Source organism: Dermochelys coriacea, chromosome 2, assembly GCF_009764565.3.
Source record: "Dermochelys coriacea isolate rDerCor1 chromosome 2, rDerCor1.pri.v4, whole genome shotgun sequence".
In the NCBI taxonomy this organism is placed as follows: domain Eukaryota; kingdom Metazoa; phylum Chordata; order Testudines; family Dermochelyidae; genus Dermochelys; species Dermochelys coriacea.
This window is the reverse complement of record NC_050069.1, coordinates 237870885-237893181: the sequence shown is the minus strand read 5'-3', so window position 1 is coordinate 237893181 and position 22297 is coordinate 237870885. Positions and strand designations below refer to the sequence as shown.

At 42.6% G+C, this 22297-nt stretch overlaps 1 protein-coding gene across 1 annotated transcript in view; it reads left to right on the top strand.

Moving 5' to 3' along the window:
- Nucleotides 1-3430: 3430 nt before the first annotated feature.
- The window catches only part of ABI1 (abl interactor 1), a 129967-nt gene continuing 111100 nt past the window's right edge, over nt 3431-22297 (top strand). The window contains 1 exon segment of the mRNA XM_038388337.2: nt 3431-3666. Coding sequence (XP_038244265.1) covers nt 3550-3666 — 117 coding nt within the window. The 5' untranslated portion in view covers nt 3431-3549.

The following is a 22297-nucleotide window of genomic DNA, read 5'->3' as shown; positions in this document are numbered from 1 at the left end:
TTTTTTTTCAATTTAAACTTTCCTTATTTTAGAAGGGTTTTAAATTAACCACCAAAACTCACTCTTATACCAGAATAAGTGTGTTTACATGGGGGGCGGGGGCAGTTATCAGGGCTGGCCTTACCATGAGGCGAACTGAGGCGGCCGCCTAAGGTGCCAGACTGGGGGTGGGGGGGCACCACTAGGACCCCGAGTTTCAAAGTTTTGGCCCAAGTGAGGGGGCATGGGGGCATCATTTGAGCTCCCCACCTCAGGTGCCAAAATGTTGTGGGCCAGTCCTGGTGATTATACCAGTGTAACTATACCTGTATAATTATTAAAGCTTTCCACTGTAGGCAAGCCTAAGAAAGGAGACAGAAGGTCACAGATTGGGACAAATTACTGGGGGTAAAGTCTCATTTTGGTGCCACAAGTGGGTACTGTTTGGACTATAGCACCACTTATTCCCCCCCCCCCCCATAAAAAATTAGCCAAGCCCAAGGATGAATCTGTGGGTGTCTTCAACCCCCACTGAGGGGGAACCAATATCAAGAACCCAGATGGAGCTCAGAGAAATGCATCAACACGTTTTAAACGTCTGCAGAATCTACTGTGAGAACAATCTCATTTAGACAACTCACAAGGACAGAATGTATTTTGTGGGAAGAGACTGAAGATACCACTTCCTGGAGTCAGGAGAGGTGTTCTGTCTCCTCAGCTCTGCTGCTGGCTTGTTTTGTGATCTTGAGTGAATCACTTGCCCTTGTTTTCCCTGTTTGTAAATGGGACTAAAATAGTGTCATGGCAGGTTTGGCCTTCACTCCTGTCTTCCTTGCAGAAACTGCAAACTCCAGTGGCTGTGCATTCACAGCACCCACTCATTTTAAGTTCCCTCCACCACTACCACAACACTCCCTATGCAACAGTCTATTTACAATATCTACAGTGCTTTTGACCCTATCCTCTGGACTGGAGGAAAACAAAGATCTTCCTTTCCTGAGGCTTCTATGTGACTTAGCTCAACTAGCCTGCTACCACATCTTCCTGTATCATACTTGGGCTGATGGGCTAATTTGTTCCTTATTCCATGCAGCTGGCCAGCCTGTCTAATTACATCTCTCTGCTTTCTCTGGGGAACTAAGTGGCATCTAAGTGACAAGAGGGCTGGCTTGCTCTGTAGCCTCTAGCACTCTGTCACACAGGTGTAACCAGGTGGTTCTATAAATATATTCTTCTGTGTTATTTTTCTTAGTATGCAAGCAAGTTTTGATTCTTGTAAAGACATGCTGTGTTGTTGGTAGTGTTGGGTTATGCAAGGTTTTTTTTTCTGTGTAGAGGCAGATTGGGGAGATAGGAAACTGTTGTGATGCTTTTTGCCGTGAGCTCTGACTAAAGTACGTTCTTGAGGCCCAGGTTGTTCCCTCGGAATCAGCTGGGCATTGGTATTGGGCTAGGATTCCTAGAAGCTGTGATTGTCCTGCATGCTCTTTAACTACTCATTTCACTCATACACTCTAATCTAAATATACCCAGACCTCACATCATGGATTTCTCTTACATTTGTAAAGTCAACCTGCAAGTCCCCAGATGTCTGCTATCTTTTGGCACAAGGGCAACCCTATGTCAGAACAGGACACTGATACCAGAAAAAGGAGCAACAATAGTGTTATGCTGAAAAGTGAAAAGCCTTTGATCTGTAGACAATATCAAGCTTTGTTAAAGCTGATGGATGTGGTAATCTTTTTTCTTTCAGGCTGAATCGAAGGAGTAATTAAGTGCTCCTTTTATAGTGATAGCTGGAAACAACAGGAAGCCACCATCCAAGGCAACGGACTGCATTGCAAGGCTGATCAGCTGAGCTGTGATGTCTCAGGGGTTTCCTTGATATTGGTGGTAAAATACAGGGGTAGGGGATTAATTAGTTGCTGCTACATGCAAAAGACAGCCTGCAGAAAGTGAGAGAAGCAGTACTGAATGTGGCTCCCTGAGAAAGCTGAATGATGCTGCTTCTTTTGGTACTCCTTGGAAGGTCCAACTTGGATTTTTGAGCAAGGAACTGCTTGTTTATTTCTACTGTATTCAGGGAAACAAAGTTTTGTATACATTCTTTGAAAGAAAACAGGATTGCATCATAGAAATACCTGACTCATACAATCAATTTCTCTTCCTAAGAGGAATAACCCAGAATCAAGGCCCCAGATATTGGCTAACCGCATGGGCTAAAAGAGGGGCAAAAATAATGTATTCATCTCTGTTTAATATTTTAAGTGCTACTTAGAAAAAGAACCATATGAATGCTGATTTTATTCATTGTTATTACTATTAGTCAGGCAATCTCTTACTATTGTATTTGTTTGCTGTTTCAGTGTACTTTAATGCCAACAGAGTACTAAGAACATAAGAACGGCCATACTGGGTCAGATCAAAGGTCCATCCAGCCCAGTATCCTGTCTACTGACAGTGGTCAATGCCAGGTTCTCCAGAGGGAGTGAACCCAACAGGTAATGATCAAGTGATCTCTCTCCCGCCATCCATCTCCACCCTCTGACAAACAGAGGCTAGGGACACCATTCCTTACCTATCCTGGCTAATAGCCATTAATGGACTTAACCACCATGAATTTATCCAGTTCTCTTTTAAACCCTGTTATAGTCCTAGCTTTCACAACCTCCTCAAGCAAGAAGCTCAATCCTACACAACTTCAGTACAGTTCCTTGAGATCTACTGCTGAAAAGCACTGTATTCATTCTGAGTATTATTATTATCACAATTGTCACTAATTGGCATCCTTGCTAGCAGTTTCTACAGAAAGAAAAGGAGGACTTGTGGCACCTTAGAGACTAACAAATTTATTAGAGCATAAGCTTTCGTGAGCTACAGCTCACTTCATGAAGCCAATGGCTCTGAATGGGCCTTGAGACTGAAGTGCCCTCTGAACTCTTTGAAGTTTCCTGCAGCAGAGAGGGCAATCAGCATGAAGTGAAAATAAAGTAGCTGTTGAAAAAGATCGGCTAGGATAATCTAGTGAGGCTGGGAAGGCGGGGGGAAGAAGGTGTTTCAATATCTGACTGTCAGCCTCAGTAGTGGCCCTTGTCTCTCCCCCTGTTGTAACGCAGAGCGGATCTCGACCAGACACTGAGGAGCTCGCTCGCTCGCTGCTGTTTTCATTTCCCATTGTTGCAGCCTGCCCAGCCCTGCCAGGCTTTGAACCAAAGCCGCTGGAAATAAGCGGCGCTGGCAGTTCTCCCTCTGGTGGGAAACTGTGTGTGAGCGGCCACAGGGCTCAGTCTACCGGCCATGGCCCGGCCTTGGGGGAGGGGACCCCTCCGCGCCTCCACCCCGCACAGCTTCGCCTGGCGCATGCCCGATCCCGCACCTCCATTGCCGCGGGGAGAGGCCGGCAGACTACACCTCCCAGCGTGCAGTGCGACGGGCAGGCCGCGGGTGGGCGGGGAAAGCACGGCGGCCTCACGAAAGCGAGGCGAGGAGGAATCCCACAATGCCAGGCGGGCTGTACGGGCTCGCCGCCGCCGCTTTAACGCCCGCGGAAGCGATGCGGAGGGGCGGAAAATGGCAGAGCTGCAGATGCTGCTAGAGGAGGAAATCCCTTCGGGCAAGCGGGCTCTGCTCGAGAGCTACCAGAACCTCACCCGGGTGGCCGACTACTGCGAGAGCAACTACATCCAGGTGAGGGCGCCGCGGGCCGGGCGAGCGAGCGAGCGGGGAGCCGCACGGGCGGCGGGTGCAGGAAGTGGGCAGCGAAGGTTACAACAGCCGGAGGAGCCTCCGAGACCCTGGGTCGCCCGGCAGCCGCCTCCGCTGAAGCGCCCGGATACCTCCCCTCTTCCCTCGGCCTTTCAACTTTCTAGCCCCATGCCTCACCCGCCGCCCGCGCCTGTGTCGGGGCAGCGGGGTGACTAGTCTGCCAGTTCAGCCCAGAGGGTGTGTCTCTTTTTATTGTGGATTTATTGTGGCTCCCAGCGCCCGGATCTCTCCGGGCTGGGGGAGAGGGTAGATGGTACGTGCCTCTTCTGGAGAGCTTGTAAATCTGCCTGTTTTCAGACCGAATTCCTCAAACCCCACCCCCCGCAATTTGGCTTTGTAGTTGCTAGTGACATTTTAAAGAATCAAACCAGCCATTTAAAAAAAAAAAAATCCCTGAACTCCTGGAAGTGCTGGCTTCGTAGGTCACTTGAAATAGAGACATATGCATCACCCTTTTTACCTTTTTGGGGTGTGTTTTTTTCCCTCCCTGTTAGGTGTATAAAGAGGTGAATTTCAGAAAGGATTAAGAGTGAGGTTGGCAAATGCTCAGTTCTGGGTAGTGTTGAAATACAAATGACAAATGCAGAATTATATTTGTATGTTGGAGGAGGGACACCCCCCTCCCCACAAACACAACATATAACAATCCTAGTGGAAATTGTTTATTTAATATTTGGCGTCTAATTCTCACTAAGACTAAATGAATTACATTCCTGGCATGCTGCACTGGTGATCCTGACTTGTTAAAATGAACAGTTTGCATGTATATAGACAGTAATGTGAAAGCATGATGTGGTATTTCAGCATGGCAATTTCTCCTTCTGAGAGGGCAGGGCTGCTTGCTTCATAATTCAGACAACCATAGCAATATTTTTAAACCGGGTGTCTCTCTTGCTGCAATATACAAGCCAATTCATTTGTCTTCTATCTTTCACAGAATCATAGAATATCAGGGTTGGAAGGGACCTCAGGAGGCCATCTAGTCCAACCCCCTGCTCAGAGCAGGACCAATCCCCAATTTTTGCTTTCAGTTAATTAGGAGGATTCTTCTCTAATTGTTCAGTGTTTCCTAACCTCTTTTTTTAACTCTTTGTGTGTGTGTGGTTACTTTAAGTATATTTTTATTTTGACTTTTAAAGGTATTTTCATAGTAAATCTATATAAACCTGAATATAATTTTGTGCATATAGCTGAATTGAAGTGGATGCAGAGCTCTCCCAGATGCCCAAATTAGCCAATGGAAAAACTTTAAGAAAAGACAATTAAAAATTATGCAGTCTAATTTTAACTCCTCCTTTATAATGTAAATAAACCTATTGACTGTAATATACCAATGGCTAGGATTAGCTGTAACCTATACTTAATGTCTTTTTTTAATATCTTAATATTTAGCATTTGTCTGAAACTGTCAGTTTTATTTGTGCAGGTGGAACAGTAATTTGGTAGTTTTACCCAACTTTAAATATCCCTCAATGTCCCTTCGTGAAATTACTCTTTTTTCAAAATGTGTGGCAATGGTGTTGATATTTGAATTAAAATTGAAGTAGCAAATCAGAGTTTGTTTTGGGAATGATGTATATCCTTTTCACAATGTGAGGCAATAAGGGTTAAACTGTTTTTATTCTTCAGTTACTTGCTCCACCCAAAGAAAGCTGGTTATATAAATGCTTCAAAGAGGGGAGGTTGCATTTGGGTTTACTCATGGGAAATATGACAAACACACTAGTGTGGTAATTGCAGCATGTCTTGACCTGTTGTGTGTTTTTTTTTTTTTTTTCCCCCCCCCCTCTATTTCAGGAGAGTTGTGGAGAATCTTTCTGGCATTACATGTTGCTTTCAAATAGTCTTAAACCTTACTGTTTTTTTTAAAAAAAATCAAAACTTCTTTTTTTTTTTTTAAGACATATCCTCATCAGTCATTTGAAATCCATCTAACCAAGAATCACCTTTAAGAATCAAGGTTGACTGTATGCAGAATCGGTATATTTTACAGTTTGTCGCATACAGCTGTGTATATCTCTGTTAGAAGGAAACAGTATATATTAAGGTGAATTATACAGGAGTTAAGTAGTAGTTTTTGTGGATTTCATACCTAGTTTGTATTCTGTGTAGGTTTAGCCCAATTCATTAAAAGTGGTAAATGAGATGATAATAATCTGATGGTTAGTGCAAAAGTTTTTCCAGCAGTTGTGTAAAACCATCTAGTTTACAGTTAGACTAGCGTAGATATTATTACAATCAGTCTCCTGGAACAGTAGTGTCAATGTTGGGAGGAAGAGGGGCTTCCACAGGCTGAGGATGTGACACCCAAGGCAATGTAGGGTTGTGAGAATGGGGAGCTATCAAAACAAAACGTGGTGTTTGTATTAAGCACCACTGAATTGATAGTCAGTATTTTTAGAACTAGATAAGTATTTCTCCCAACTGCCCTCGATATCACCAGGAAAAGGTAATCGGAGCATCTCAAGATGAGAACTATACACTAAGTGCAGTGTTTAAAACACTTCAAAAATGAGATGCTTTATAATTTGGCTTTATGTATGTTCACGAAAGCTTAAGCTCAAATAAATTTGTTAGTCTCTAAGGTGCCACAAGTACTCCTTTTCTTTTTGAGAATCCAGACTAACACGGCTGCTACTCTGCAACCTGATTCAAATCAGACTCTTTGAAATTTCTAATAGAATCATGACTACTGGTATCTTTTTTTTTTTTTTTTTTTTAAATGAGAACAGCATTGTGTTGCTTAGTGCAGAAGGTGTTATTCTCTCTTGCCGCCACCTCTGCATTTTGAACAGTATGTCTGACGGCCTTTTTGACCAAAGCGCACACGTATTGTTAGAAATGCTTTTTTGATGGAAGTTCTCAATGTAATGCATTGTTCTTCTTGCATTGTTCCTTCGCTGTGGCAAAAATGTAACCTTTTATAAGATTACTGATTCTTTTCCTCTGAAAAGTCTTTTGAAATTGTATGTGTATTAAAAATGCCTGTATGTCTAAATCTGGAAAAATTAGACTTAATTTCTAGTTCCCTCCCTTTCTTTCCTTCCTACTTTGCCCTCAACAGCTGATGCTAATCTTTGGATGTCAAAGCTATAAGGAACTGAGAAACAGCTACTGGTTACCATGTGCAGTGAAACAAACAACAACAAAGCAGAAATCCAGAGAGTAATGTATCTAGTCCACCAGGCCGTGTATATGCTGGTTATCTGATAGGAAGGAAGAAGAATGCTGTGAGAAGGCACTGAAAGGAGCCAATGAGGTTAGGAGAAGATTCAAAATACTAAAAGGAAATTTTAGTGTGATGACTGTTGGGGAAATAAAAGGGAAAAGAGACTGAATGTAGAAGTAGCATCAACTACCTCTTATTATAAATGTTGGGGGATTTTAAAGACTTGATTAGTAGGAAACCATATATGAATAATAGTTACATTACTGGTTTTAATTTGTAACTAGATCTAAAATTTATCTTAAACTTCTAGTTATGCTTGGAGGTGTTTGATTTGGAAACAGCTAGAAATGTAGTATCTGATCTAGAACTGTGGTTCTCAACCTTTCCAGAGTACTGTACCCCTTTCAGAAGGCTTTGTCTTGCATACTCCAAGTTTCACCTCACTTAAAAACTACTAGCTTACAAAATAGACATAAATACAAAAGTGTCACTGCATACTATTATTGAAAAATTATTTTCTTATTTTTACCATGTAATTATAAAATCATGACCTCCAGGTTGAGAGACTGATTTGCTATATAGAGCAGTATAAACAAATCATTGTATGAAAATTTTAATTTGTACTGACTTAGCTAGTGCTTTTCATGTAGCCTGTTGTAAAACTGGGCAAATATTTAGATGAGTTGACATGCCCCTCATTGAGAACCACTGATCTAGAAGACATGTGGCAAGCTAATAAATGGTTTATAGTAATTTTAAAGATGAGGCTTTAATTCTTCAATTGGCTATGTGATGTCTTGCCTCTCCTTGTAAAAGGAGCTATCTTAATACAAACAGATGCTTGGGGATCAAATCTTGTTCTTAATTGCCTAAATTGCCTCTTAGTGTTACGTTGGCATGTGTATTAAAGTGAACAATACAAATTCCGACATTAGTCTTATGATAACAAATTAGAAAAGGGGACATTTTGCTTATAAATAAGTGTGCTTTACAATGATGATGTGCTGTATGATATGAATGAAGGAGAAGGATTTGGCACTCCTTGGTAAGGCCCAAGCTAGGGTTGCCAATTTTCGAATTGCAGAAAACCAAACACCTCTGTCCCTCCCCCTCTCTGATGCCCAACCCCCTATTCACTCCATTCTTCCTCACTCACTTTCACCGGGCTGGGGCAGTGGGATGGGGTGCAGGAGGAGTGAGGGCTTCATCTGGGGATGCAGGCTCTGGGTGGACTGGGGATGAGGGGCTTGGGATACAGGAGGGGGCTCTGGGCTGGGGCTGAGGGGTTTGGAGTGCTTGAGGAGGTGCAGGCTCTGGGGGAGTTTTGATGTGGGAGGAGGTTCGGGGGGTGGGGGTGCAGGCTCCAGGCAGTGCTCACCTCAGGTGGTTCCTGGAAGTGGCTGGTATGTCCTTCTGGCTTCTAGGTGGAATTATGGCCCCCGCAGCTCCCATTGGCCATGGTTCCTGGCCAGTGGGGGCAACGCACAGAGACTCCTTGGCCGTCCCTGTGCCTAGGGGCCTCAGGGCTATGCCACTGCTTCTGGGAGCCACGCAGAGCCAGGGCAGGCAGGGAACCTGCCTTAGCCCCACTGCGCTGCTGACCGGCGGTGTCAGAGTCCCTCTTCAACCAGGCGTTTCAGTCAAAAACTGGACGCCTGGCAACCCTAAAGGGTTTGCTTTCATTGCATACCAAAAAAACAAACCCCCAATCAAAAACCAACCATAACCCTCACCCTTTCAAAAAAAAGTGTGTGCTTAATTTAACCCAATTTAACAGCAAAACCACAGCAACTAGGATTAGCAATTTGAGTTCAACTCCAGGATCCCCCATAGGTTTTAATTTATCTGTTAACCAGAGTTAAACATTGTTGCCATGTCTTAGATACTATTTTAATCTGAGTTAAGAACACTTTTTTTTTTAAGTGAAGGCATACATTAAAATACAAGCCTCAGTTTTTGATTCTGTTCGCTTTCCCATAATCCTGCATGACTGCAATTAAACTGCAAAGATATTGGTGGTGGTCTGTAGCAATTTGGGGATTGTGATTGTGGTGAAATCCTTCTTTGGCAACACAACATAGAAATGATAATATATGGAGTTAAAAAGTACTCGACAGAACTAAAACTACTGTCTAACTTCCCAATTAAAATACTAACTTACCATAGATGTATCTCACAGTTTCTAGTCTGAATGGGCTTTATTGCTTAGCTTTAGTGAACATGTCTGTAATAAGTTGCTTATTGGGTACGGCAATGAAAAATAGAAATAATATAGGAAACCATGGTCTTCAGTGTTGTTGACATTTTCCTTTGAGTTGCTGCAGTTGATTGCAGTACGAGAACTAATGTAGTGAGTTTCCTTCTGTAATGGGTCTATAAAATACTGATTGTAAACACTGACAATTTAAGTCAAGATGGTGGGACAGTACTTATCTCATGGTCTGGTTAAGGGTAGATGGCTGAATTGTTTTCTTCAGTGCTTTTCTGTTAGACTGCTGTGGGAACATTTAGTAATTAAATCAAATGTGATTTTAAGATCACATTCAGAGCCTATAAACTAATGGCTTGAAATACCATGTGATTCTTGTAAATGATTATGCTGAGCTCTTTAATGCTGGGGTCATTTTTTATTTTTGTGAATGGAGTCTCTAGCTTTTGAAAGTCAATTGCATAAATAATGAACATGAGATTTTGAGGAAGTATGTGCTGAATTGCTTAAATGTGCCTTTTTGGATGTGTTTTCCTGCTGTAACTTCAAGTGTGGTATGGGGAAATCATAGTTCCAGAATAGCTCAACAGTCATCTAATCATGAAGAAAGGCAGAAACAAGGGCATAGTTTTTTAGATTGACCTTTGGAATTCACCCTATTGGAGGAAATTGGAGGTTTCCTTCCTGCTGGGAAAAAATGTATGTTACATGGAAAAAATAGCTGTACAGATCAAATGTCCTATCCTTTTCGGTAGGATGTGTGTATTGGTATAGAAGGTCTGTTCTGATCAAGATATTCCACAGTTATTTAACAAAAAGACCTGCAGAAGATACTTTCTTCCTAAAGTCATCTAACTCTTGTTCTTGTATTTGTTCTCCCCTTTTGATGTGGGTGACCTCACACCAGGCTCATTTTGCTTGAAAGAATGGTGGAACATGGCACAGCTTATTTCAGTACAATGAAGTTCACTTAGGAGTTTTGATACAGGAAATTACCTGTTTTAAGGGGATAAACTTCTTAAAAATCATTAATACAAATCTTGTACATTCTGAGAGAACTTCTGAACTAGTTTTGTTGAGTTCATAGATTTATATTCATGTTTTCAAAAATGGTTAAAGGGTTAAAGTAAATTTATTTATTATAGACTCAGTGTGTTACAGTAAGATAAAACAAACCAATCCACTTTCCATTACACCTAACTATTCAACACATATATTACAAAAGACTTGGGAGTCTCAGTACAAGGTGCAATGTCCAAGACACAACTCCAGGAATCCTTCATGTGGCTTAAGTTGAAGTACATACATATTTTTTAAAAAAATGTATGTTGTACTGTGTGCAAAAGATCTTTTTAGAGGGGATGGGAAACAGAAGACGACAATTCTTTGCCCAAGTATTAAATGATAACCTAGACTACTATAATGTGTCTTATAAATCACATATTTGGTGGTTTGTTTTTTTGTTTTTTTTTTAAATATGGATTATTGGCCCATCAGACTTGATGGCTCCTCTTGTGTCAATGAGAGTCTAAGTTTTTGCAAAACACAGTTGAATATGTACATACAGTTCTAAAGTGAACATGAGCAATATGGCTATAATGTAGTTTCTTATTAAATATTTAAGTGGTTATTTTGCATGCACAGGAACCACTTCTCTAAATATAGCATGATCATTTTCTGGTCTTGTTTTTTTCCTTTCTTTAAGGAGGACTGGTTCAGATCATGGACCAGTTGTCACAAACTTGAAATTTTTATACTTGGTCTTCTAAACTATTTGAAGTGGGGTGGCAAGATTTTCACTTCTCTTCCGGTACTATCCCATTACCACTTCAGTAAGGGTTATGTCTGTGCTTCTCCACCTAATAATTCTCTACTATTACCAGGCAAAGCAAAGTGAATTGGACTCATTTGTTACTGGGGTTAGGGTCTGCTACCTCTGTTGGAGGAGATGCTCTGGAGAGGGGATTTGAAATGAAGAGGCCTAGTAAAAATGTATCAAAGGCTTAGCTTGATACCTTGCTCCCTAAGCTGGAAGGAGCTGGAGCACAGAAGTTGGTGTAGTTGGTAGTACTGAAATCTTGGAGGAAAGAAGTGCGGAGTGAAAGAGGGAATCAATCCTGCCCTTTACCTCCAGAGTGTGAGGGAAGGACACTGTGAGGCTCAGAGCCTTTTAGGGTGGGAACAAAACTGGGGTGTGGATTCAGAGTATGAATAAAAAACATTACTTCTGAAAGTTGTGTGGTGATGTGCAGAAATGGTCTGGTGTTGAGTACCAGCAGAAATAAAATGTGTGGGAGGGGAGGGGGGAAAAGATGTGGGTGATGAATAGAGAAAATGTAATAGAAGTAAATAACTAATAAGCATAAACAAAATATGTACCTGTATAATACCAGTCATTCCAACATTGAAGTTTTATAAGTACTAATGAAATCTCCCATTACCCCTTTTTGGTAGGATGAATTATAATCACTTCACAGATGAATAAGTGGAAGCAGAGAGAAGATAAGAAGCTGAGGTCACACAGGGACTCATTGGCAGATTTAGGAACAGAATCCAATTGTTCTGACTTAGTACTGTGCTCAGAGGGTTCCCCTTCCTCCCAATAGCCCCTATTACTCTCTCACTCAGCAGAAATTTTGCATTGCTCTGGAGCATTAACAGACAATGAAATGATACCCCTGGGGAAACAAATGCCCCTGAAACTGTCTTTAAACTCTTTAGCAGTAGTAATAAGCCACCTCCTGCCCCAAAATGAACAGTTTTTATTTTAAATATCTGCTTCCTGGCAGAATCTTTAAATGCCAATTTTCAATTGCTTGTTGTGTAAATTTCTTTGAGTTACGTAACACCCCAAAATATTGATTGTTAGAAACACTGACACACTTGCCTAGGCAAAGGTGCTTGAAGGTACCACTATTTTTTTTTTTTCCTTCTTTTGGTGGACTTGGTCTTAGTGAAAGCTGCTTGCTTTCAATAGTCCTGGTAACCAAAGCTTGTGTTTGTCCACAGAATAGCGAGGATTAGTGGCAGTGTCTGTCAATTCTGACAGACAAATCTCCTCTCCTGGGGTAAGAGGGTAACTCTTTCATACTCAGTCCTTAGTCTTGTGTCAGAGAATTAACTTGCAAACTGGAACCGTCAAATTAGGCCTGAATAAAGACTGGGAGTGGATGGGTCATTACACAAACTCAAAACTATTTCCCCATGCTAATTTTTCCCCCTACTGTTACTCTCGCCTTCTTGTCAACTGTTTGAAATGGGCCATCTTGATTACCACTATAAAAGTGATTTCCCCCCCCCCCGCTGCTGATAGCCCACTTTAATTGATTTGTCTAGTTAGAGTTGGTATGGCAACCCCATCTTTTCATTGTGTGTGTGTGTCTATATAATCTTCCTACTGTATTTTCCACTCCATGCATCTTATGAAGTGGGTTTTAGCTCACGAAAGTTTATGCCCAAATAAATTTTAGTCTCTGAGGTGCCACAAGTACTCCTCGTTCTTCTTATTTAACTGTAAATCATACTGGGAACCAGTTGAAATTATATGACTGTTTTTCATGGCATCTTTAAGGCTGTTTTTACTACCATGGATTTGAATAATAGCTCATCACATGGGCCAGCAGCTTCTAAAGTGATATGTTTTAGTGTAGGGATGAGGCTGAGTCCAGACCTTTGCATGGGAACAACATGACACACAGGGACCCTGAGGAGCAAACTGTGAGACAAGGCACACTGGTGGAGAGCTTTTGTTCATGTACAATGAAACCTGTACAAAATCACCTGTTTTTAGGAAACTTTCCATGTTAAGAGACATCACAAAATATTCCAAATATATGGAGTAAGTTCTGTTTCACCTTTACTAGAAATCCATCTCTCCGGCAGCTACTCCTTTTGTTGTTGTTGGCCCAAGGGATGGTAGTGACTTAAAAGGGAAACTTGCCTTTCATTTGTTTTGCTATGGAGGATCTGGAGGTAATGATCCTACTCCGGTAGTGGCTTTTCAGGTATAAAGTTATCGGGGAGAGTGGTGTCAAGAGGAACAGTATTACATATCTTTGTTTCAGTGGGAAAGTATTGACAGAATAGAGGGTTGAGACTAATCCAAAAGGGATTTTAGGCAATATGGTTCTGGCTCGCTTGGATTCCCACTCTGAATCCTTATACCAATTGGGCTGGCTTGGTAGTTTGAGATGTGAGGCTAAATGTCAGGTTAAGCTAAATAGAGAGAGGCAATGGATTAATAGGCTTATCCTGGTAAATATCCTGGAGTCCTGAATGGTGGGGGATATTTGCAAGTCGGATTTGGCTGATCCAGTCCTGATAGGGAACTGTTGGATTTTTCTTTTAATTTTTTTACCTATAGAAGATTGTTGCTATGTAAATTTTCTTGGCTTTAGGTATTATAGAAGTGCGCAGATAACACATTTAGGGGCTCCCTAAAATACTGTGGGATACCAGATTTGGTATTTAGGATCCCTTGAATATCTCTCTAAAACATTACTATTGGGCAGGGCCTTATAAAATTCCCTCAGTGTATTTTCCATTGCAGTGTGTCCTGGAGTCTCTCTGCGCTACACTCTGTTCATTGTTCTTGGAATCTTGAGACTCATTACTGAGGCAGTACAGCTGCCAAGTGGAAGACTTGACTGCATGCTGTCTGAAGCTGTGAGTCTAAAAGATGCTTCCTTATTTTTAGGAGCCCAGAACTCTTTGAGTGTGAGTGCTGATAAATTCACTATTTTAAAGATATAATTGCAACTTGGGAGCACAGTAGGGTTTCTGGTATTAACGGAAACCATATCACTTGATATGACACAGCTACTATTCTAGATTTTTTTTTTTTATCCCATTCCTTTTTTGCTCTTGAACAGCATGACCTTTGATTTTCTTCTCCATCAGTGTATAATCAATGAAAGCTCTCTAGCACAGTCCTGTGTGTCTGTGAACCTGTGGTGCATAAGCCAGTCAGTTTAAAAAAAATAAAAATAAAAATTCTGCTCTTTTGAAATTGTTTATATTGCATAAAGCATGTTAAGATAAACTTTCAGAGTCTTTAAGTACTATTTTGTTGTGAGTGAAGGAGGTCTGAAGAGGAAGTCAAAAATAAATGTGCAGCTATACAGTATCGAAGGGCTGAATAAAACAAAACCATAGTTGCCAAGTTTTGTGCAGTTCCATGTGACATTTCCTGCTGTTGAGGAAAAGTTGCTGGTTTTCCCCCAGTTCTCCCTCTTCCCCACCCCCCCTGCCCCCAGCATGGAAGACAGTGTGGGGGATTATCCCTCACAGCCCCAAGACATGATGAAGGGTTGGAAGAAAGCCAATAGGGACTAGGGAAGCTGATAACCCAGTACTTCACTGACTGGGAGCCTATGGGGTTGTTGGATAGTTCCTAGATGGAGTACCCTGGAGTAGCCCGGCAGGGGTTGGTCTTGTGTAATAAGAAGAACCTTGGAGGAGTGGGGTAGAGTTTAGAATGGTCTCCTCTTCTCATTTTCTGTTCTCATTTATCTGTGTTCAGTCCCTCAATCATCACCTCACTGGCATGGTGATATGAACGATACTACAATTGCATGCTGTCTTTGGGACCATATTGTAATAGGTTTGAGTGGCATGTATCATTGTTGGTCAGGGATTGCATGCTGCTCCAGTTAGCAAGTTCTAAAAGCAGGGGAACATGACTAAGGCTAGTAGATGAAATGTAAGCGCCTACAGAGAGGTACATTGCCTGGGGAGGTTTGGATGTACTGGTTCAAGCTGGGTTTTCCAGGGTATGCCCATACAGCAGCTGGGAACAAGCCTTCCAGCCTGGGTAGACAGACTTGCGCTAGCGGGGCTCAAGCTGGCATGCTAAACATAGCTATGTGGATGTTGCGGCTCGAACTCTGAAGCCTTGGGGGGTCGGGTGTTTTCGCCACCGATGTTTAGTGCGCTAGCGCGAGCCCTGCTATCACAAATCTCTGTCCAGGCTTGGAGTATCTCTCTCCCAGCTGCAGTGTAGGCATACCCCCAGAGACTGTCAAAGGAAAAGCTTTTAGTATTAAAAAGCCTGAGTCTTTGCAGGGCGGGGTTGGGTGTACTGCAGATATTAGTGACACCTGTCAGTCCTGTTAATAAAAAAAAAAAAAGACCTTAAAGTTACTTTGTGATATGTAGGGGTGGGTGGGATTGAGGTAGTCATGAGTAGTTTTGAAAAGGGGGGGGGGGAGAATGAGCAGAAGATAATAATTTAATGGTTTTTAATGGAAATCAACCATAAATTTAGAAGAAAATGCATCCTCATGAAGGCTGATGAACACAGAGTCTGGCCATCCGCGACAAGAAAATTCTTCCTGTGAATAGGAAAACTAATTTATGCAATTGTCTAACATAGAAATATGTTTTTGTTAGTCACGTTCAGAAATGACAAGATATAAAACTGGAAAGCAAAGATTTACTTATAAAAGGTGGCTAGGAGAGAGAGTGGTGAAATCCTTAGCTGTCAGCTTTATTTTGTGTGTTTTCAGTATTAAGAACTTGTTTATATGAATCTCTTTTTTTTCCCTTTTATGTAGTACTTAATTTGTATGTTAATACCACTCAGTGTTTGTTTTAAAATGTGCCAGCCTATGATTTGGTTTAACATTTTCTATATAATTTATTTTGCTACCAATATAGCCATTTATTTCCTGTCGACAACCCTGCTTACAAAGCTGTAACAGTTTGTAACAGGTTAATTTAATTGTTTAGTACCAGCCTGGCTTGTATCTGTTCACCTTGAGATAATATTCTCTATCTGGGGTAGCTAACCCTTGCTAGCAGCCTAGGCTGGCCTGTCATTGTTTTCCAGTAACTTGTTTGGTGCTCTTCTCTCTCACCCCTATTGCTGTGTAGGTAGGAACTCCCAGATCTCTTGAAGTAGGACATGGCCAGAGTGTGCTGCTGTGTGTGAATGATCTTTGAGCATGCTATACCCTAATGAGGCGCTATATTGCCATTGCTCAGATTGCAGAGATATTCAGCTAGCAGTTAGGATGGTTATGGATAGTTAGGATGGGTGGCTGATCTGTGATTGTCAAGGTTCCTTCCCCACTCTGAACTCTAGGGTACAGATGTGGGGACCTGCATGAAAGACCCCCTAAGCTTATTCTTACCAGCTTAGGTTAAAAACTTCCTCAAGATACAAACTTTGCCTTGTCCTTGAATCCTATGCTGCCACCACCAAGTGTGTTAAACAAAATGGGGAAAGAGCCCACTTGGGGACGTCTTCCCCCCCCACGCCTTACACCCCCTTTCCTGGGAAGGCTTGATTAAAAATCCTTGCCAATTTGCATAGGTGAACACAGACCCAAACCCTTGGATCTTAAGAACAACGAAAAAGCAATCAGGATCTTAAAGGAAGAACTTTAATTAAAGAAAAAGTAAAAGAATCACCTCTGTAAAATCAGGATGATAAATACCTTACAGGGTAATCAGATTCAAAACATAGAGAATCCCTCTAGGCAAAACCTTAAGTTATAAAAAAACACAAACAGGAATATACATTCCATTCAGCACAGCCTATTTTACCAGCCATTTAACAAAAGAAAATCTAACACATTTCTAGCTAGATTATTTACTAATTTTTTATAGGAGTTCTGAGCTGCATTCCTGATCTGTTCCCGGCAAAAGCATTACACAGACAGACCCTTTGTTTACCTCCCTTCCCCTCCCCCCCAGCTTTGAAAGTATCTTGTCTCCTCATTGGTCATTTTGGGTCAGGTGCCAGCAAGGTTACCTTAGCTTCGTAATCCTTTACAGGTGAAAGGGTTTTGCCTCTGGCCAGGAAGGATTTTTATAGTTCTGTATACAGAAAGGTGGTTACCCTTCCCTTTATATTTATGACAGTGGTCATATGGAAAAAAAGCTGCTTGTCTGAACACAACTCATCCATGTTTGTAACCAGACCAGATGAGTGTCAGACTGGTTGCAAAAACATAGTGCTGCTTCCAGTGTAGACTGGGCATTACAGTCATCTGCCATGGTTAGCGACACTTGTGTCCTAACAGTTAAGGGCTCTTCTTGTTTGTGTGGATGGGATAGTACTTTTATAACCATGTGAGGTAGCAGTGTGACAGCCCAAGTCAAGCTCTAATGAAAGCTTTTTTTGTTTGTTAGTAAAATGGATGTGATGTATAACTATATATGTCTTGGAAACAATAATGGTGACTGTGACCACCATAGTAATTAAGCATCTTCCAACTTTTCTTTCTTTCAAGGTTTCATAACCAAGGAATCACTATATCTAAATCTTGGAGATTCTTTCTGTATAACATCTCTAAGGTTGCGTCTACGCTGGCACTTCGTCAGGAAAACTTTTGTCATTCAGTGATGTTTTAAAAAAAAAAAACAAAACAAACAAAAACCAACCCACACCTCCCCAAAGGACAAAACTTTTACTGACTAAAAGTGCCGGTGTGAACAGCTTTGTCGGCAGGAGAGCTCTTTCCTGCTGACAAACAGCAGCTACGCTGTGCGGCTTTTAGCAGCATGGCTGTAGCGCCACAGCCATGTTACTAAAAGCTGCGTAGTGTAGCCATACTCTTAGATACATCCTTTCCTATCATCCATACAGCTAAAACTCTCATCCAGGCTCTAATCGCTGCAACATGCTTTCCTCTGGCCATGATGAATGCAGTCTTGCCTCACTGATATCCATTCGGAATGCTGCTGCACAGATCATTTTCCCATCCCGTTGCTCTGACCATGTCACCCCTGTTTGTGTCACTTCACAGTTCCCTCCTATCTGTCATATCAACTTCTCACTACTTGTAAGCTATGTCTCACTTTTGAAGACCCTTGAGGAACTATCCCTACTCTACCTATCCTCTCTCTTTTTCAGTATTAGATTGACTCCTACCTCTCTGGTCAGTCCATGATGTCAGCCTCCATAGCCCACTTGCTTATTTGAAACTTTAATAACCTCATACTCTCTCATATGCTGCCCCTCATGTTTGGGAAAAGTTCCTTGAAAATATTCTAACTCATCATCTTCCTGAGAATTCTCCTTTGCCATGAAGTCTACAAAAAACTTGACAATAGGTAGGGCTGCTGGTGTGCTGAGACCACCACCTATCATGCTGACCAATGATTTAGATAATGGCATAGAGAGTACACTTAAAGTTTGCGGACGATACCAAGCTGGGAGGGGTTTGCAAGTGCTTTGGAGGGTAGGATTAAAATTCAAAATGATCTGAAGAAATGGTCTGAAATAAATAAGATGAAATTCAGTAAGGACAAGTGCAAAATACTCCTCTTAGGAAGGAACAATCAGTTGTGTGAACACACAAAATGGGAAATGATTGCCTAGGAAGGAGTACTGCAGAAAGAAAGGGATCTGGGGGTCAGAGTGGATCATAAGCTAAATGAGTCAAAACGGTAAGTGTTGCCAAAAAAAAAAAAAAAGCAAACATCATTTTGGGGTGTATTAGCAGGAGTGTTGTAAGCAAGACAAGAGAAGTAACTCTTCTACTCCGCATGGATATGACTTCAACTGGGGGCTAATTTAGCTACAACTAATCAGGAGAAAGATCTTGAGTCATCATGGATAGTTCTCTGAAGATGTCCACACAGTGTGCAGCAGCAGACAAAAAAGCAAATGGGATGTTAGGAATCATTTTAAAAAGGGATAGAGAATAAGACAGAGAATCTTATTGCCCTTATATAAATCCGTGGTACGCCCATATCTTGAATACTGCGTATAGATATGGTCCCCTCATCTCAAAAAAGATATACTGGCATTAGAAAAGGTTCAGAAAAGGGCAACTAAAATGACTGTGGTTTGGAACGGGTCCCATACGAGGAGAGATTAAAGAGGCTAGGACTTTTCAGCTTGGAAAAGAGGAGACTAAGGGGGGATATGATAAAGGTTTATAAAATCATGAGTGGTGTGGAGAAAGTGAATAAGGAAAAGTTATTTACTACTTCCCATAATATAAGAACTAGGGGCCACCAAATGAAATTAATGGGCAGCGGGTTTAAAACAAATAAAAGGAAGAAGTTCTTCATTCGGCGCACAGTCAACCTATGGAACTCCTTGCCTGAGAAGGTTGTGAAGGCTAGGGCTATAACAGGGTTTAAAAGAGAACTGAATAAATTCATGGAGGTTAAGTCCATTAATGGCTATTAGCCAGGATGGGTAAGGAATGGTGTCCCCAGCCTCTGTTTATCAGAGTGTGGAGATGTATGGCAGGAGAGAGATCACTTGATCACTTCTTGTTAGGTTCACTTCCTTTGGGGCACCTGGCATTGGCCACTGTCAGCAGAAAGGATACTGGGCTGGATGGACCTTTGATCTGACCCAGTATGGCCATTCTTATGATGATCTTGTGTCCAGTTCTGGGCGTCATGTTTCAGGAAAGATGTGGACAAATTGGAGAATATTAACTTCTGTCTATGGAGATTGTCTAATCCACTCTTAAAAATCTCCGGTGATGGAGATTCCACAAACACCTATCAGAGATGGTCTAGCTAATACTTAGTCCTGCCATGAGTGCAGGGGACTGGACTAGATGACCTCTTGAGGTTCTGCTCAGTCCTACGAGTCTATGATTATCTCACTGTGTCCTTGGAGAATCTTCTCAGTCTGTATCCAGCCTTCTGTTGGCTCTTTTCTTGGAATGTAAACTTTGGGGCAGGAACTGTCTTAGTTTTTGCTTGTACAATGCCGAGCACCCTGGGGTCCTGGTCCATGACTGGGGCGCTTAGGTGCTGCTGTGATAAAATAATTAAAAAGGAACTCTGGACTATTTTCTTTCTGAGCAATTTAATTTGGTTGGCTGTTTTATATGTTTTATATGTTCTCTGTGAATATGTGACTGGAGTCAAATAGTCTTTGGGATGTGTGCATTTGCAACTCTTGTAGCTTTCCTTTGTAAACTGAAACCTTTTTATGTACAGGACTAATAGTGTAGACTCTTGCCTGTAGGTATTTTGTGTGTGGGGGGGGGGTGGGTGTGTGTGTGGGGGGGGGTGGGTGTGTGTGTGGGGGGGGGGGGGGTGGGGGTGTGTGTGTGAATGATGCCATCTCCATTTGCATTGCTGACTCTTTACCCCTCTGAAGGTATAAAAACCCTGCTTGCTACACTTGTGAAGTTACAGAGTACTCCAAGTGTGAGACATCTGATCCTCAGAGCTTGTCTACACTTGCAGTGGTGGAGCTTCTCCTGTTAGTGTAGGTACTCCACCCCTTTGAGAGGCGGTAGCTATGTCGACAGGTGAAGCCCTCCCGTCGTCATAGTGCTGTCTGGGGTTTGTCACTTTGGGGTATGGATTTTTCACACCCTGAGTAACGTAGTTATACCAACAGAAGTTTGCAGTGTAGACCAAGCCTCAGTATTTAAATACTTGGAGAGCGGTTCCTCCCATTGGGTCAAATATTAGCATTTTAAAATAATTTAGTCAAATGGAGACTTACCCAGAGGACCATAATGTTCTCACGAGCTATCAAGAACTCTGTTATAAAATGCATCTAAGCTCTCCTATAATTGACTTTTTGAAAAACTAAATCATGCCCCCATTTACAACCATGCTAGCTGCTGTTATGTGACCAGGTAGAAGTAAAGATCAGGATATGTTTCACCTACACCTGGCTAGGAGTTAGCTACTGGTCCTTTCAGAAGTAGATCCTCTTAGCCCAGTGGTCTACAACCTTTTTAGGCCCAAGATTACTTTTTGAGAATCTAAGGGCAACCCAGGACCTTTCCCACCCCTTTCCCTGAGGCCCCTCCCCACTCACTCCATTTCTCTCCCCAACACCTGCGCTCACTTTAACCAGGCTGGGCCAGGAGGTTGGGGTTCGGGAGGGGAGGCGGGCTGAGGTGTTTGCAATGTGGGAGGGGGCTCTGGGCTAAGCCTGGGGCAGGGGTTGGGGTGCAGGAGGGGGTAAAGGGTGAAAACTTTAGGAGGGAGTTTGGATGCAGGGGGGGTTCTAGGCTGGAGCAGACTATTGGGGTGCAGGAAGGGGTACAGGGTGCTGGTTTTTGGAGCAGGGTCAGGGCTGCGGCAGGGGGTTGGGGTGCAGGAGGGAGTACAGGGTGCTGGCTCTGGGAGGGGGTTCGGGGTTGGGATGTGGCTCCCACTGGGCAGCACTTACCTCTGGCAGCTCTTAGTTGGTGGCAGGCACAGCGAGGCAAAGGTAGGCTCCCTGCCTACCCTGGCCCCACACCACTCCCGGAAGGGGCCAATGCGGCCCTGTGGCTCCAGGCACTGCCCCTCTCTGCAAGCACCGCCCCCACAGCTCTTCTGGCCAATGGTAGCTGCAGGGGGCGTTGCTTACAGGCAGGGGCAGCATGTGGAGGAAGACGCCTTCCCTGTGGGACTGCACTGGCCGCTTCCAGGAGTGGTGTGGGGCCGGGGTAGGCAGGGGTCTGCCTTAGTGGCAGTCACACTGCACTGCTGGAGATTGCGATCATCTGGGAGATCCTCTAGGATCAGCTGGTGGGTGACCACTGTCCTAGCATAATGAACCTTTGTTGCTATGAGATTATAGCAAAGCCACATGCATTATGTGGGACTCTACTTTAAATCTAAATGAAAACTACTGGACAATGTGGCAGCCTACTTGTACTGTGTTGCTGTGAGCCTGTTGCACCTTTGTTTGGGATCTTCACTGTGGGAGTTTAATATGTTGGCTTTGACTTACAAAGCTCTAAATGGTCTGGGGCTCTTCTACCTGAGAGAGACTCCTGCTCGTTATATTGTGATCACCTATAGCTCCCTAGGCGTGAGGCAGTGCTTAATTTTTGCCAGGGCTGAGCCCCACCACCTCTGGGCTTGCTGCATCAGTAATGAATGTAAAAAATAGTTTGAGCCATTCATTGCATCTCTTTCATTGCAAATTAAACACTGTTGTGAGGGGACTGCTGGCAGGGGCATTCTTTGAAAGGGGCCCTGATTGTGGAGGAGGCTAGCTAATTTGGGTTACAGGGGTATAGAACAATGAGTGGGTTTATGGAACACTGCAAAAGTATTTTTGTTTGATTTAATTGAATTTACCTATCTAAATCAATGGGATTTCTATAGTTGTGCTATAAGGAGGGCTTTGGGATGTATGGCCACTGGAAGGCATTCATGGACAGAGGTCAGATCTCTCAGGATTGACTTCATCTGAGTAGGGAAGGAAATAAATGTCTAGGATTGAGGCTGGCACAACTGAT